At 31.9% G+C, this 16684-nt stretch overlaps 2 protein-coding genes across 3 annotated transcripts; one reads left to right on the top strand and one right to left on the bottom strand.

Moving 5' to 3' along the window:
• Positions 1-244: 244 nt before the first annotated feature.
• On the top strand, positions 245-5791 carry LOC125072770 (CUB and peptidase domain-containing protein 2-like). The gene is made up of 7 exons (XM_047683461.1): positions 245-555; positions 2375-2593; positions 2976-3204; positions 3624-3733; positions 4394-4561; positions 5063-5219; positions 5436-5791. Exons 1-7 carry the CDS (start codon positions 319-321, stop codon positions 5666-5668), a joined length of 1353 nt encoding a protein of 450 aa, XP_047539417.1. The 5' UTR covers positions 245-318; the 3' UTR covers positions 5669-5791.
• Positions 5792-7730: 1939 nt separating this feature from the next.
• Positions 7731-15790, bottom strand: LOC125072628 (elastase-1-like). Of its 2 annotated transcripts, XM_047683269.1 has the most exons (9): positions 15633-15790; positions 14906-14968; positions 14550-14821; positions 13074-13253; positions 12253-12484; positions 10618-10727; positions 9342-9509; positions 8804-8960; positions 7731-8287 (listed from the first exon to the last, which is right to left on the bottom strand). In XM_047683269.1, the coding sequence occupies exons 3-9, from the start codon at positions 14802-14804 to the stop codon at positions 8073-8075; spliced, it is 1317 nt and encodes a 438-aa protein (XP_047539225.1). In that variant the 5' UTR covers positions 14805-14821; positions 14906-14968; positions 15633-15790; the 3' UTR covers positions 7731-8072. The 2 variants fall into 2 exon arrangements, with proteins under 2 accessions (XP_047539225.1, XP_047539224.1); XM_047683268.1 differs by lacking the exon at positions 14906-14968 and having other exon boundaries at positions 7732-8287; positions 15633-15789.
• Positions 15791-16684: the final 894 nt, after the last annotated feature.

The raw sequence follows: 16684 nt of genomic DNA, 5'->3' as shown, positions 1-16684 counted from the left end.
AATATGTCTCGGTGACGCTCGAGTTAATCCCGATTTAGCATCGTTACCTACCATAATAATTAATGAGTAGCGCTGGTGACATTTCGACTTGTTCTACCTTTAATGTTCTAAGATTTACAAATATTATAGATTTTTGAATTTTGATAATATTTCAATAATATATTATTGAAGTTCGTTTATTAAACCGAAACTCAATAAAATTATGAAAACTTCTTCCAATATATGATTGGCTCTTAAATTTAGTAATCGCGAAGACGTCAAGACGCTAAGTCGTCTTATTAAGCTCAGTATGCGCAGCCAAGCATATAATTGATAATAATGTGTGTGAAGTATATTGTGCTTTTAACAACTTTAACAATATGTGTTACCGGTTTTGATGATACGCCTGATTGGCAATCAATGAAGCATACGAAATATTTTTGTGAAAACAATACAGAAATTCATTCTACATTTTACCCTGGACTACAATATGGGTATAAAGTTATCATAGACAAAGAACTAGAAGCGGCAACCGAGATTAAAGTGAAATTAGATTCTGCGGGCACTATTGTTTTTGTAAGTCTAACATATTGATGTATATAATAAAATGTCTGGTGTCTCGGCGTATAAAATATTTATTCTGTGTATGAAAAAAAAAATATATATAAAAAAATAAACCTATACGAATCAATATAATATTATGTCTAGGCCTTAACAGAGTTCAATACTTTTTATGACTCTTTCAATGAATTTTAGCTTAAGCAATTAGAACAATCTTTCCCAAAACCGTAACAATGATTTAAATATAGAATAATTTCATAGAATTGTTAATTAACTAAAATCGAATAATTATTTTTATTTAAAAGCTATTGTCATATATCTTGTTAATTATGATTTTTTAATCAAGTGCTTTAATAATTTCTTACTGTGATATTATGTTATTGATATCATTATCATTGTACACTTGTTTTGGAAATGAAGGTGATCAAAAGTAGAAAATTTTTGTTCCACTTTATTGTATTGAATTGTTTTAACACGTGACTTGTTAGTGTGTTTAATAATGAATAAACTAATAGTAAAATATAACTCCTTAGTCCATTCCACACAAGTGAGATTTAAAATGTTTATGATATCAACTTAAATACTATATTGTATGTTGTTCAAAATCGTTAAACGTTAGATCTATTTATCAACTTGGTATATTTGTGCATATCTAAAACTATGAGGAATATTAAAGAAATATTCAATAATGTCTTGGATATAATTCTTTTGAAAATTTACACTGCATCATAGGCTTTTTGAAAATTTTACATTCCCTATATTGATAAAGTTTTGAAAACCATACATTGAAAAGTCTATTCGTTTATCTCGCAAATTATAATGAAATTCTGGGAAATAATGACATAAAATGAAACGTTTAATCAGTGGGTTAATCCGGAATTATTCAACGAAATGCGAATGAGTCGAACAAAATCTAAATTATTAGCACCAATTCACGTAATGTTCTTTCTTTTATTTCAATTATTTACAAAAGAATATCACTGAACCCTATAACCTAAGAGATCATAAAATTTAAAATTAGAACATATTGTTGTGAAGATAATCTCTCTCTCTCTCTGTCTCTCTCTCTCTCTCTCGAACAAAGAACGGGTAATGTATGAATCACAGACATACTCGTATAACTTAAAAATTCGAATCCGTTTATTATTATTTATATATTATTTGTCATATGTTATTACTTCCTACAATTTTGCCTTATTACCCATCGAATCCTGTACAATAATATAGGCTGTTTACCTCATAGTTTCGGGTTTAGCCATCCACGTCGAGTTCAGAATTTCAATATCTGATAATCTTTGACATTGATGTTGCTATAAATCACTAACATATATTATAATAAAGTAACCTCACCTTGGATGGACATTGGGGCGAAGAGCATTTCGAGCGCCTAGTCCCTCGGATCTGCCTAAATCTGCCTGCCTAATCTCGGGGAACCGAGAGAGGAAAGTTGCCGTTACTGGCGTCGTGTCTTGGTGTCGTGCAATCGATGGCTCTCTATGGAGCACGAGTTGAGTCACACAGACTGCAGTACTAAGATCCAAAATTCATAGCGAAGAGAGGCCATCTGCATAGTGGGAGGATATCGCACGATATCCTAAAGGGTGGCAGCTTTTCGCCTTCGGAAATTTTGTGGATATAGACGCGACTCTCTATCAGGAGCCCCTTGTCATCCGGTAGAACGGCATAAGCGCTCCTCTTCTGAGTGCACTCGAGGCGTTCAAGCGGCGGGAACACTGTGGCCCTAACGATGCAACACGACTGTTTACGAGGAACAGCATTATCGTAGTATTTTGCTGCTAATTGTAAAAGTTTTACAAGTAATTACAATTTTCAGGGGAAAAGTGTACGTAGTCCAGCAGGGAAAAAAAAATCGAAAAAAATCAAAGCAAAATTCACAGAAAAGGACCTTAATTCTAATATTTATGGGTTTGTATTGCGTAAAGATGTGTCTAAGATTAAATTCGTAGTACAAGGAAGAGCCGCACCAGAACATCCGCCTTATGTACTAAGTATTAAAATTGATGGCGAAGAAAATTGTATTAATCCTAATAGGGTGAGTAAGTTGTATGGTTTTATGTGTGTTCAATTATTTTTTTCTATAGTGTAGGAGAAGATTTATAGGCTTCAATGGAAGTAGGAAAAAAGATAAACAAACCATAGATTTACATATTTTGAATGCAAATTGCTAATTGCTCAGCAATATTGTGCACTAATAAGAGTTTTAAACACAACACTTTTAGACTTAACTACTTATTTCCACTTTAATTTTACTACCAAAATTTCCATTGTCATTTTTCGCAAATCCATTGTGAATATCATTGATTTATTATGAATTGATATTTATGAAAGTTTATTCAAATTTAATGCTGGAACAAAATATGATTTATAGCTTAAGGAATGTGTAGAATGTCTTATAAATTATATTAAAATTACAGACTTATTTTGGAAATAAAGAACTAGCGATTGATACATTTTGGCCTGAAGCTCCCGACGAGTTTTGTGGCAGGCGGAAGGTCAACAGGGAATCTACCGAATTGATTGTCAGCGGTTCTACTTCGAAAATCGGTAACTGGCCCTGGCATACCGCTATATACAGAAACCATAGACTAAGTATGCAGTACATCTGTGGAGGGACTCTGATATCAAAACTTTTGGTTTTAACAGGTATGACTTGATATAAAACTAAAACTCTAAGCTACATCTTAATAACATTTAAAATTAAATATCTCCTCTTATTTATAATTAATGTAAGATTATTTTTGTGTGCAATAAATATATTCATTAATTTACAAATAAAAATACATTCATTTTAAGTCCTTATACTGGACGTCGATCGAATATTGCCGGCTATTTTGTATTTATAAATATTTCGTATCAAGAAAGGCAAATGCCGTAGTAAAACCTAAACTAGTCAGACAGAAATCTGCTACGTACACAATATTATGCATTCATGAAAACGCACTGGAGCGACAAAGCTCTATAAGTTTCAAACCTTTTACTAAATAGGCGAGAAGTCCTTCGCCCACGTGAGGTCATGTACTTACTTAAACTTTGCTTTTTCCTTGTTTGCTTTTTCGACACAGCTGCACATTGTGTAACAATCAACGCAGAACCAGTTAATCATGAATCTCTTGGAGTTGTTTTTGGGAAAACATCTCTCCTCACCAATGAAATAAGTAGTCAAGAAAGAAAGGTTCGTGTTATTATTTCTTAATTTGAAAATATGGTCGTCGAGAAATGTAATTACAATAAATATCATTATAACTTGAGTCTGGGTAATTTCAATTCATGTTAACGTCAAATGTATTTTTTCTTTTAACTTCAAAATAAAGCATTTCATATTGTCAACATTTACAATTATGTTAGTATTCACAATCATTGTTCTCGATGTTCTTTATTGGAAAACGAGCCTTTTAATGAATAAAAACATTTATAGATTAATTCCGTGGTCAAATTTTCTTTGATACATTGCTTTCTTTCAAGCTTAAATATAAAAGACAATCATTTGAAAACAGCATAATGTTGTAAGTTTTATTACTAAAATAAGTTACATCGTTTATATATATTAAAAACAACAGAGGTCCTAAAATTGAACCCTTTTGATCATCATTGAATTCATTATTAAAAAGAAATATATTTATTTACATATTCTCTCGTAACATTTAACAATTCTAAAATGTATAATGTACCTAAAAGCATACATACGTTACATTACATTTTTTTTGTTGTAAAATGCTTGTTTATTTAATAAAAAAACTATAAAATATCCAAAGATTTATTCGTAGTGTAAACGACGCAGTCTTCATTATGGTAGTAAAAACATTTTTAACATATAAATTTAATAAAATTCCAGGTTTACCGAGTTATTGTTCACGATGATTTTAAAAAGAAAACGTTGGACAATGACATAGCCTTACTAAAATTAAGTACTGAAGCTATATTCAATAACTACGTTCAGCCAGCTTGTGTGTGGCTTGACAATGCGTACGATCAACTGGATTCTTATGAAGTAACAGGAACGGTAAGCTTTTATTGTAAATTTATTTAGATCGAAATAACGCAATTATCGTTAAAATAATTAATAGTTTTATTTATAGGATCAATAATGTTCTCTTAATTGAATTAAAATATTCCATAATTGTAAGTTTCCTATAAATGCCCAAAACGTTTCTGTAAAAACGACACATTGTGGGAAATTTATTTAACGTTAAAACAACGTTGTCATTGAATAAACTTTTATTTCAAATTCAAAATCAAAATATACTTTATTCGAGTAGGCTTTTGAATCGTCATTTAACAAACTATTTACAGCAAAGCTACCACCGGTTCGGAATGTAGATTCTACCGAGAAGAACCGGCAAGAAACTCAGTAGTTACTCACAATTATATACGTATGTTATGTCTCTTGCCTGGAAGTCAACAAGCATTAACTCCACGCTTTTTTATAATCTATATAATCGAATAATATGCCTTTTTTACCAATGTATTTTTCACAAATGATTTTTTTATCATCGTTATTCAGGTTGTAGGATGGGGTATTGACCAATCAGATTCACTAGCGAATGACCTTCACGAAGCAACTATACCAATAGTTTCGACTCTAACCTGCTTTTCGTATAATCCTGTTTTCTACAGCAACATATTAAGCGAGAGAAAATTCTGCGCGGGACATGCCAACGGTGAGATGGAAATTTAGTACTTTCGGTTTGCGTTTTCTTATTTTCTTCATGAAATAACATGACAATATTTCTCATCAGTCGTAGGTATGATCCAAAAAAGGTTTATTTTTTATAATTAAGTTTATTTTTTATATTAAATTAATTATTTAAATATGATATAAAAATTCCAATATTTAAAATTTGATTCATACTAAAATGTGTCTTTTTCGTATTCAGGTACTGCTGCATGTAACGGAGACAGTGGCGGAGGTTTCGTCGTGTTCGTCAGTGACACTAAGGATTCTTCCTTAAAAATTGACTATCAAACTGGAGCGTGGTACGTGAAGGGTATCGTGTCGGTCACCCTAGCCAGAAAAGATTCATCAATATGTGAACCATATGCGTACACCGTTTTCACAGATGTAGCAAAATACAGGGACTGGATCCTGAAGTATATGAACTGTAATTGAATATTTCGAGTACCCGTATGATATTGCTAAAATTTTTTTTATTAATTTCCAATGTTTTAATACAGTTCATAAACTTCATCCATTACTCGTGTATACTCTTTAGTTGATAATAAATATTGATATTGCGTTAATGTATTTGTTGTTTTAATTTTATGATACCCTTTAATGTTCACCCGCGCGTCCATTTCCGTGCCATGTCCACGGCCTTCAGAATGCGCGAACTTATTTCTATGCTTGTATCTAAAATGTCCGGAAATATTCTATTTAAGTGTTTGAATTAAAAACTTTGAGTAAAAAAACCTAAAACAAATTGATGGCCGTAGCGATCTATATTTATGTTTTTTCAGCCATCTAGCGCCGTCATCTAGCAGTAGGATATAAACTTACGCGCTATTTTAGATACCCCTTCTACGTATAGATGACGCTACTTACCAAAACAAAGTGTTGTAATGAGAGTGATTAATTATAATTATTTTAGCTTAAATAATTTAAGTAAAAATGTTGTGATTTTCACTTCTGTTAGGTGGTCTTAGCACACTTTTTGTTTTGTATTACTAATACTATACAAATGATTCTGAAGAAGTTTGCTAGATATAATTATTTTTATATTATTCTTATCGTATATTTTCGACTTCGGATACATATTAAATAATCCCAATTTTAAATCATCTAGATCTTCAGATCTTATTATTATAGACCCAATTCTGTGTTTTCTTAGCTTAATGGTAGTTTTACATTTAATTCGGCCTATTTGAATAAAGAACATGTTGATTTTGATTTAGCAAGGACTTTGTAAATTTTTTACTAAAAATACACACACAAATTGCTACACTAAAAAATACCGGTCGCACGCCAACCGCTAGTGCTAGTGTTGAGCTTAAAAAATATTTTTAGTCTGGCTAGAGATATTATAGATAGATAGATAGTTAGTTGAAAAAGAGTAACTACTGAGTTTCTTGCCGGTTCTTCTCGGTAGAATCTACATTCTGCACCGGTGGTAGCTTTACTTTAAATAGTTTGTTAAATGACGATTCAAATTGTTTGTAAAAGCCAAGTATATTCTGATTTTGATTTTATGCGATTTAGCTTAAGCATTTGATTATGTGCCACATATGTGAAACACTGGTTAACAAGTACGTCACTACAGCATTAGAGATATTGCATACAATATTCTGATTTTGTTTCTAAGTAATCGGATTCCGAAGATTGATCTGAATGGAAGGAGCTCTCCTGGCACTGTTGTCAATGTGGGGGTTCCTCACGGATATATTCTTGGTCCTTTTTTCTTACTCATTTATATACATGACTTGCCGTATCTTTTTGGTAATAAACATGAGATAGCATTGTTTGCTAATGATACTTCTATATTTTTTAAATAAAAAGTCATCTCTCGATATATGAAAGTAAACAATGCTAACTCTGAAATAGTACATCGATTTTTTGATAATAACTTACTGTTAAATGTTAATAAGACAAAACTTATTAAATTCACGACTCCGAACGTTAGATGTGTAAAAACTAATCTAACTACAAATGGGAAAGCATTATGTTTCAGGAACAACTTTACTTAGGGTTAATAACTGTTTTTTGGAACAATTTATATTACACTATTACAATTAGAATCTCAGAAAAGGTTCATAAATATTCAATTGTAAAATTTAATAATAATATATTCAAGTCAAAGTTTGTGCGCTTGGTGCTTTGGATACTTATAATAAAACTGATTAATTTTTAGACAAACAATTATCTGAAACAAGAACTTCTAGGCTATTTCATCTAAAAAAAATATTTAGATAATGTAATTTATAATAATTTTTAAATGTTCGAAAGAAATAAAACGCCGATCAGGCTTATTTTCGAACCTGTTGTAGATTTTTGACACTGAATAAACTAAGTTGAACCTTCTTATATTATTATATCTTATAGTAATGATTTTGACATTTACTTTAAAGGATGGGTGACATGCGACAGTAGGTATAGTTTTGGGCGGAAAGACAAAAAAAAAAAGCGCTAAAAGCTGAAAATTGTTATAAAAATAAAACAAAATGGTTTTGAGAAAAATCTCTAAAAGCAGATTTATTATGGACTATCCAAGTTTTTTTTTTCAATAATTAAAAGTATTATGACCGCAAATCAAAAAAATGTAAAGAGTACAGGGCATTTCGTGACTATTTTATGTAGAGAAATTTTATTCTTTTATGTGTTTGATCAAACACAACTCACAACCAAATATGATGTAGTTTACATTTAATATTTTATTTTTGACTTTGAACTCGATTTAATTTGCACAAAATAAAAGAAAATTTTACAATTTTTGCACTACAATTTTTTAATTTTCTCCTTAAGAGCATTTGAATTTAATATTTACTTCCAAAATCATATTAATTGATTCATGACTTAATATTTAGATATATTTATTTATCCAATGTATGTATTTTCCTACATCAGTAAACACTACAAAGTATTCCGGATTACATATCGCTACGTCGGTCCTTGACACGGTGAGTGAGACGATGCCTCGAACGAACCAGGCTCCGTTAGTTTTATTTGTATCCTTTGCTACATCTGGTACAAATACTTGGAAAGCGCTCCCACTATCACCATTACACGCAGATGTTCCTGTAAATTCAATATACGTACAATATATATATATTATAATAGTAAATAAGATAGAATGAGGAATATAAATAGGAATGAACATAAACACGCAGACACGAAAGATCGATGAAAGACTCAAATGGTCTTCACATTTAAAATCGGATTCTTCAAAAGTGTTTATTACATTAGCAGCCTGTAAATTTCTCACTGCTGGGCTAAGGCCTTCTCTCCCTTTGAGGAAAAGGTTTTGGAGCATATTCCACCGCGCTAATCCAATGCAGGTTGGTGGAATACACATGTGGCAGAATTTCGTTGAAATTAGACACATGCAGGTTTCCTCACGATGTTTTCCTTCACCGCTGAGCACGAGATGAATTATAAACACAAATTAAGCAAATGAAAATTCAGTTGTGTTTGCCTGGGTTTGAACTCGAAATCATCGGTTAAGATGCACGCGTTCTAACCGCTGGGCCATCTCGGCTCTTTATATAAAGTGTTTATGCTTATTAATATTTCTTTATAGAAGTCTAGACTTACCATTTCCAGAACCAGCACAGAATTTATTTTCGTTGAGGACAGTTGCGTAGAAGAGAGGATTGCTCTTTATGCAGGTGTTCTCTGATACAATCGGCATTGAAGCTTGATTTAGCTGATGTGATAACGAATCGCTAATATCGAATCCCCATCCCACGATCTATAAAAAATACATAATGTCATTTATTAAATCTTTTGCACGAATCTTCAAACGCTAGTTCTGGTGGAAGCGTATAAAAGGCAAAAATATTTTTATTGGCCCAAGCACACAAATTGTGTTGTAAAATATAACCCCGAACATTATTTTTTTTGAAAAACCATAACGATTCTTTAATCCTACTATTTCGATTAATTTGCGAGATGATTTTAAATGAGGGTTATAGTCATAGGCTTAAAGGTTTATAGTCGAACATATGTATAATAATAAATCAATTATAACATTTATTTTTAAAATACTTCGACTAAGACGATCTGAAGAACCGGTCGACTTGGGATTTGAAACTATGCAGCATTGCGAGTATTGCGAGCAAAATATACTTACAGTGCCTAAAACTTCATTAGTCGGTAATTTCTCCTGAGCTTTGTCGTACCATAAGCAGGCTGGTTGGACGTAATCAGTAAAAACAGCTTCTGTTTTCAATTTGATCAAAGCAATGTCGTGGTCGAGATGCCTGTAGTCAAACTTGTCATGCAGGATTATTTGATGAACCTGATGGTACGAAATCAAGAAAAACGCTATAATTTAATGGCAATTAGAAGAAGAGAGAAACTTATATTAATCAATTTAAAGTTCGCATTAAACATGTTAAATTTCATGCCATGCGTGCTAGGGAGTAGGGAGAATCAGCAGAATAGGTAAAGCGAAGGCATAAGAGTGTCTTCATCATTTTGCCCTCCCGGTAGCGGGGACCTCCAATGCGCTGATATTTATCTCAAGTCACAAAAAATCATTGCCTAATTTTTACCAATAGTAAATGAATTGTAAATAAACATTTATAAAAACAAGATTGGACAACAACAACATTGAGGAAACGAATCAATATGTGAATTCAACTCTGAAGTTCAACAAAAACGCATATATAATACCGATACCGGAAAATATAATCAATTTATTATGGCACAAATGCAATAATTGTATTTAAAATAAATTAATGAATAAATCTTATTATTTATTAAAAGAATACTTTTTGGAAAAATACGCCTCTATTTAGGCTCGAATTCTAACACACAATATTTGTGAAGACATAATTGTAAATCTGATTATTTGGAAAGAGCAACTATACTCTCTGGCTGCTCTCCAAATTAGATAGAGTTTCAACTCTACCTCTGATTCGGAGAGCAGCAGATTGACGATTCAAAAATGATTTATTGTAAAGTTCAATGGATTAATATACATTTGATTTGCAAGATTTAGTCAGAACAAATTAACTAAAAACATTGCGAGTTAAATGAAATCTTGTATATGTCGTTGATTATTTAATCAAGTTATTTCTAATTAATTTGTATTGTTATTATGATGTTTGCTATAAAAAGCAGTGCGACGGTTGCTCGGGGTTCATTCTCATTCGAGCCGTCGGACTGTTCAGACGAACGTTGTGTCCTGATCGATTGTTGAATAAACCTATTATTTTGCTGAAATAGTTTTATTATTTAATTGCAAAATGAGCCATCAAGATCATGTTTGTGAAAGTGACGTCAGCAATGCTGACGTCACGCTTTTTAAAAATAACCCTGGAGGAACTTCTTCGTCATATATATTTTCACAATCGAATTTGTAGAATAAAAAAACCACACTTTATTATCTTACAATAACATACTTCTCTTTCTTGAGTTCCAACATCGCCTCCGATTAAATTGAATTTTCCAAGGACGACGCTCAGTACTTCTGGTAACAGCTTTACGCCTCTCGAAGTCGCACAATGTGCAGCTGTAAAGCGTTAAAAGAAAGCGTTTAATCTAAGGACATCTTAGTACTTCGAAAATTATAATTTATTTATGTATTTGTTAAGGTAACCCTTTCTTTGAATTTGCATGACTTGGAATTACGATACTACAATTAAAATGATAAAGTAAAGTATCGTAATACCTAATTTAAAAAAAAAACAATAAATATGTGTTCTTTTATTTTAATTTAATCTGTTATTAATTGAATGAATTATGGATATTGTGGTAACATTTACCGATTTCGTTAATACGAATGCGTTAATGTAGATTAAATTAATATCATTACGATATTTTTTATTTATTTCAGCTTATAGAGACACGAGAAATTGACACGAGACCATAATGCAATATGCAAGAACTAATAATTAATATCTGTAATTACTAATATCTGTAAATACAAAAAAAGGACAAATATTAATTTTATATTCAACTGAAATTTTAGATGACAACATATCTTTTTTTATGGCATAGGTTGACGGACGAGCATATGGGCCACCTGATGGTAAGTGGTCACCACCGCCCATAGACAATGGCGTTGCAAGAAATATTAACCATTCCTTACATCACCAATGCCCCACCAACCTTTGGAACTATGAAGTTCTGTCCCTTGTGCCTGTAGTAACACTAGCTCACTCACCCTTCAAACCGGATCACAACAATACTGAGTACTGTTTTTTGGCGGTATAATATCTGATGAGTGGGTGGTACCTACCCAGACGGGCTCGCACAAAGCCCTACCAAGTAATATCTCTACTAATATAATAAATGCGAAAGCAACTCTGTCTGTTACCTTTACTTTGCTTAAAGTGCTGAACTAATTTAGATTAAATTTGATATGGACATAGTTTGAGTAACGGGCATGGGCTATGTTTTTAATTCAACCCTGTAGAAGGTAAAATTGGGGGTGTATTTGTGTGCTAGGTGATGTTTTATAAATTTTGCGAGTGTAAAACCGCATAACCAATAAATTATATATAATTGATGTATATAATAATAACATATACTGGTTCTATCTATTCATATGCTAAGGTTTTAGCTTAAGTGTTTGGCCGCCTGCCTGACACCAACCCTCCTTGGGAATACTATTGTGGTGGTATACCTGCCACCGAGCGGGTAGTCCAAAGAGCAGGTGTGCAGTATGCACTAGGCCTTAAATATACTTAGTCGCCTCTACGACACCCACGGATAGATTGGGGGAGGTCCTATTCTAATCCGGGACCATCACGGAACGGTATGGGCATATAACGTGGAGGAATGAGGACCATATTGTCTTAAGCATGGACGTGGATGGATATTGAGAAAGGAGACGGCTAAAAAAACGATGGATGGAATGTGTAAAGGCGATATGGCTGGAAAGAATGTTACTTGTGATGACATCATGTGTGACGTCAGATAGAGAAGTATGAAATAAGAAGGCATGCTGGGCCAACCCCAAATAAAATTGGGATAAGGGCAGGAGGCTGATGAATTATAATATATACTAACGCTCATTATTGAGCTCTTACTACCTGTCAATACGAAGTGCTCAGAGATCAGGGTGCCACCGCAAATGTATTTTATAGATGAACGGTCGAGTTTATATAAAGCTACATGCCATGGCCAGTCTCCAGGTTTCGTTGGTGCCCCGCTGACAATCAGCTCAGTGTGTTCTATTTTACGTCTTCCACAATTCGTCATTGGTCCTGTAATTGGACTTTCAGCGTGACCACGGTGACCTTCTATGTACCGATCTAAGTATCCCTAGAAATATAATGTTTTGCTATATTATTTAGGAAAACAGAGAAGTAAATATTAAAAAATGTTAAGTGGGAACATTTGTCCAAGCTGACACTGAAACCATTATGAACCATTTCTTACAACCGTTAATGCCCTACTGACTATAGGATCTAAAGTATCATGATCCTTTTAATTACACAGATTTTTTTAATGTGTTCCATGACTACGAGAATAGATGACCTTAAGATTAGGTTACCAAGTAGACGGATCAAAAAAAAAAATTAAACATTTATAATATGGCATATTATCGGTTCCGTCAAATGATGAATGATCTCTGAAGATTACACTTTTTTGTAGGACTGTCACGTTGATTTTTGTTAATTGTCGTTCAAATGTTGAAGTACATAAAAACATTTAAAGTCATGAAACGACACAAGTACATTTATCAAAAATTTATAACTTATATTTTAGAAATATTATATCATCTTAGATAGCTTGCACATTAAAAATCATTTGAATTTCGTCGGTCGGTCATGTGAATCCACTGATCCGTATTTGAGCTGCGTGGCGGAATTCGCTCCAAAGCTTCAAATAAATATTACATATTACTTACCACAAGAGGTTTATTGCAGTATTCTTGAGTATTAATATTGACACTTTTAAAGTAAGGAACTGTTCCTTGTCTCAAACCTTTGACAGTAAAACTAATATGATTACTTGGCTTGTAAAAATGTATATTGAATGTATTGCTTTCATATTTACTTGCAGTTATTCTTGCAAAACTTGCATCAAACTGTGAAAAAAAAAAATTATGATAAAGTTTCAACCAATCTTCGCTTCGACACCATTTTCCATCCCCTTTTTAAATTTCAAAATATTAGATAATTTAACAGCTGTTTAATTTTAATACCTAGTAATTCTAATTTTCTTCAGAATTTCTTCCATATCAATTTAAATAAAATGTGCGTAAATAAAATATGTAATTCTTCAGTAAAATTCCTAGTTTTTATTCATCATTTATCATTACTTCTAAGCTATATTTTTAACTTATAAGAAATAATCTATGTTTCATCACGAAGCTCATTTGGCAACAGTTGATTTAAAAAATAATTTGGACACAGTGTCCCATGCATACTCTTTAACCTTAATTAATATACATTTCAAACTCTTTACTACGTCAGATCTTCCTATTTTCAATGAATGTGGTGAGCGCAAAACCGTGTGAAATGGCGCACAAGAAAGGTGACATATGTTCCAAAATGGATTAATAATTATTTTATTGTATGAAAGTGCAAGACTTAACTCTTACGCATATATTAAATACTAAAGCACATAGAACACACAACACACAAAAAAACCAACAGGTTCTTAACAGTTTTTACATTTAAAATGTACCAATTTTTCGTACCAATATCTAGTGTCTTATTTCTTGAATAAAGGCAACCAATTTGTTGCTTGTAATAAGTTTTAAGGGCAAGTAATCCTGATTATCATAAAATCACACCTCTAACTTCTAGTATTATTATTTTGGTACACCTCAAACACACGGGTCAAGGTAAACTCAGTTGTAATGTCACAAAAAATTGCGACCTATTCAGCTTCATTTATTTTAATAAAAATTATGTTGAACTTAAATTTATTGTGAAAAAGTACATATATGGCAACTTCAATAGCAATATTATCACACAAACGTTTTATTCAAAACTTACTTTTAAGTTTTCTTGTAATCACGCCCAAAATAGTGACACAAGTCGGATATATCAGTTACCATAAATAAAATGGAATAATATATTATAATGAATTATAGATAAATTGGAGAAATAAGGGTTAGTTAACATGTAAATAAAAATCAACGATACATTTTAAATCAAAGAATGTCATCACAACCGCTCTGTGGAACCAGCCTTGGCCGGCTGTTTTTCTGAACCGATACGACTTGGGAACCTCCCAGAGAAGGGCGTACTCCTTCCTTAAAGGCTGGAAACGCATCTGCAAGCCCCCCAGTGTTGCAGATGTCTATGAGCGGTGGTAGTCACTTTCCATCAGGTGAGAGTGTATAAAAAAAAATGAACAGATATGGTGAATTTACCAATGTAACGCTCGCTTCTGTGTCAAATTTTAATACTATTTTGCTGGATGAGGGAAATTTCTTCCTTATATTGACAAAGTAAGTATTTTCCTCTTCTGGAGGCAGTCCTGGTTCAAAAGAAATAGTTATATCTGTTGAATCATTACAGGGATAAGCAGCTAGTAGTGGATTACCAACAAACGCCCATCCTGAATCATTATCACCAATTACATTTACTAAAAGTGTTATGAAGACGTAAAGGAATTTCGCATCCATATTTATGATTCCAGAATCTGAAAAAAAAACAATTAAAATATATTATATTCTTTTATATATACATTTATCATTAATAATAATAAGGTTATTTTCTTCCTCACTTTTCGGGTTTTGGACTATGAGTAGGTATAGCGTGACCTAGGCCTTCTCCTAGGCTTTGCCGCCTGTTAAAGAATCATTAAGGTATAAATTAATAGATATCAAGATATAAACTGTTGCTTCTTAATATATATTCTGTAATGTTTTGTATGTACGGAAAAATATTAATGATTTTATGAGAAAATGTGATTCTCATAGACTTGGTACAAGGAACAAACACAAACTTATTACTCCTGTTACTCGACTGCAGAGAGTCAGTAACTCTTTTGTGGGGCAATGTATACGGTTCTACAACAGGATCCCAGAAAGCGTTCAAAATGCTTCAGTTGCCAAATTTCAAAAATCGCACACCAGGTTATGCAATTAGTAAGTTTATGATTGATAGTACACCTTCCGAACCGGTGGTAGTGTTTAATTTGACTATTAATAAGTAAGTGTGATGCTTCTATATTGAATAAAGGAATTTTAGTTTGACTTTGAGTTTGTCTATTTCTAGTGATACGACAATAAAAAACTATTTAGGATCAAATGAAACATTAGAGTAATTATTTTATTTAGTTATTTAAGACAGTTTCTCGAATAATCTTTGATGATTACGCAACAAAGAGCGATATAGTATTTAGATGTATAGTTAGTAAATATTATTGATTTCACATTAATTCGTATTAAAGCCTACTTTCGTTTGATTGTTTATAGTAATTCTAATAATTGTGTTAACAAAACTCTTACCTTTGTCATATAAATGCTGATTTTCTTTAAAAATATTCACAAAAGCACAATATTCGAAATGTTTTTCCGTATACGATAGTAATGCACGAGATAACTCGTTGCCTCCGTGATCGTGGCGCAACTAGCTTCGTGTTTTAGGTATAAAATCCGCCGCATACATGACTTTATAAAATTATAATCATACTATAAAACTGTAGAAAAGATAGTAGACAAGATATTATATTGTCATTATGTTTAATATTAATAAAATAACTGCACGTGGACAATCAGTACATTGTTCGATACTTCGTTGACAGATGAATAAGTAATCTTACTTAGCGTGTGTGAATTCAAGGAATTGTCTTGAATGTAATGTAAAACAAACCATTTCGTTTAAATAGGGATGATATATCGTTCGGCATTTCAAGTACTAAATCATTTTTTATTTTATATCTCCGACGAATTTTCACACAAGACGAATTTACGAACATAGTTTAATTGAAAACCTCGAAAACTAGATACTATTTATTTATTTTATTTTAATATTATATAAAAAGCAATTGGTAAAAAAAAATCTAAGTAATCAAATAAAAGATTTAGACATATGTCACGATAGCTCTCAATTAAATCGAAAAATAAATAATTTTATTTATATTCATTACTACGTTCATTCTTACATTCTTATCTCTAATCATTAGTCATGTTTAATTTATATTTCTAATACATATTGTCCAATGTGATAGTACATGGCGAGACTACCTCTAAATAGTAGAACATTTGCCTAGATAATTTTGAAATGTATTTTTTTTATTTTTGATGTGATATTGTATCTACTGTTGGTTGTCCTACTATAAATAAAAATAAAATGTCCCTTGTATTAACACTGACTAATGTCCCTTTCACCTGGAACACAACAATACTTATTATCGCTGTTTGTTGAAAGTTGAAGTAGAATTTAATATAATTAAAACCTACCCTGCACAAAGCCCTACCATCAAGTTAATTTACTATCAAATTTTGTATACATCAGTCTTTTAGAAAGGAAAGTATTCGTTTTTCAAAGAATTAGCTTT

The sequence above is a fragment of the Vanessa atalanta genome, chromosome 22 (assembly GCF_905147765.1).
Source record: "Vanessa atalanta chromosome 22, ilVanAtal1.2, whole genome shotgun sequence".
In the NCBI taxonomy this organism is placed as follows: Eukaryota; Metazoa; Arthropoda; class Insecta; order Lepidoptera; family Nymphalidae; genus Vanessa; species Vanessa atalanta.
The sequence above is the reverse complement of the archived record's forward strand: the minus strand, read 5'-3'. Positions and strand labels throughout refer to the sequence as shown.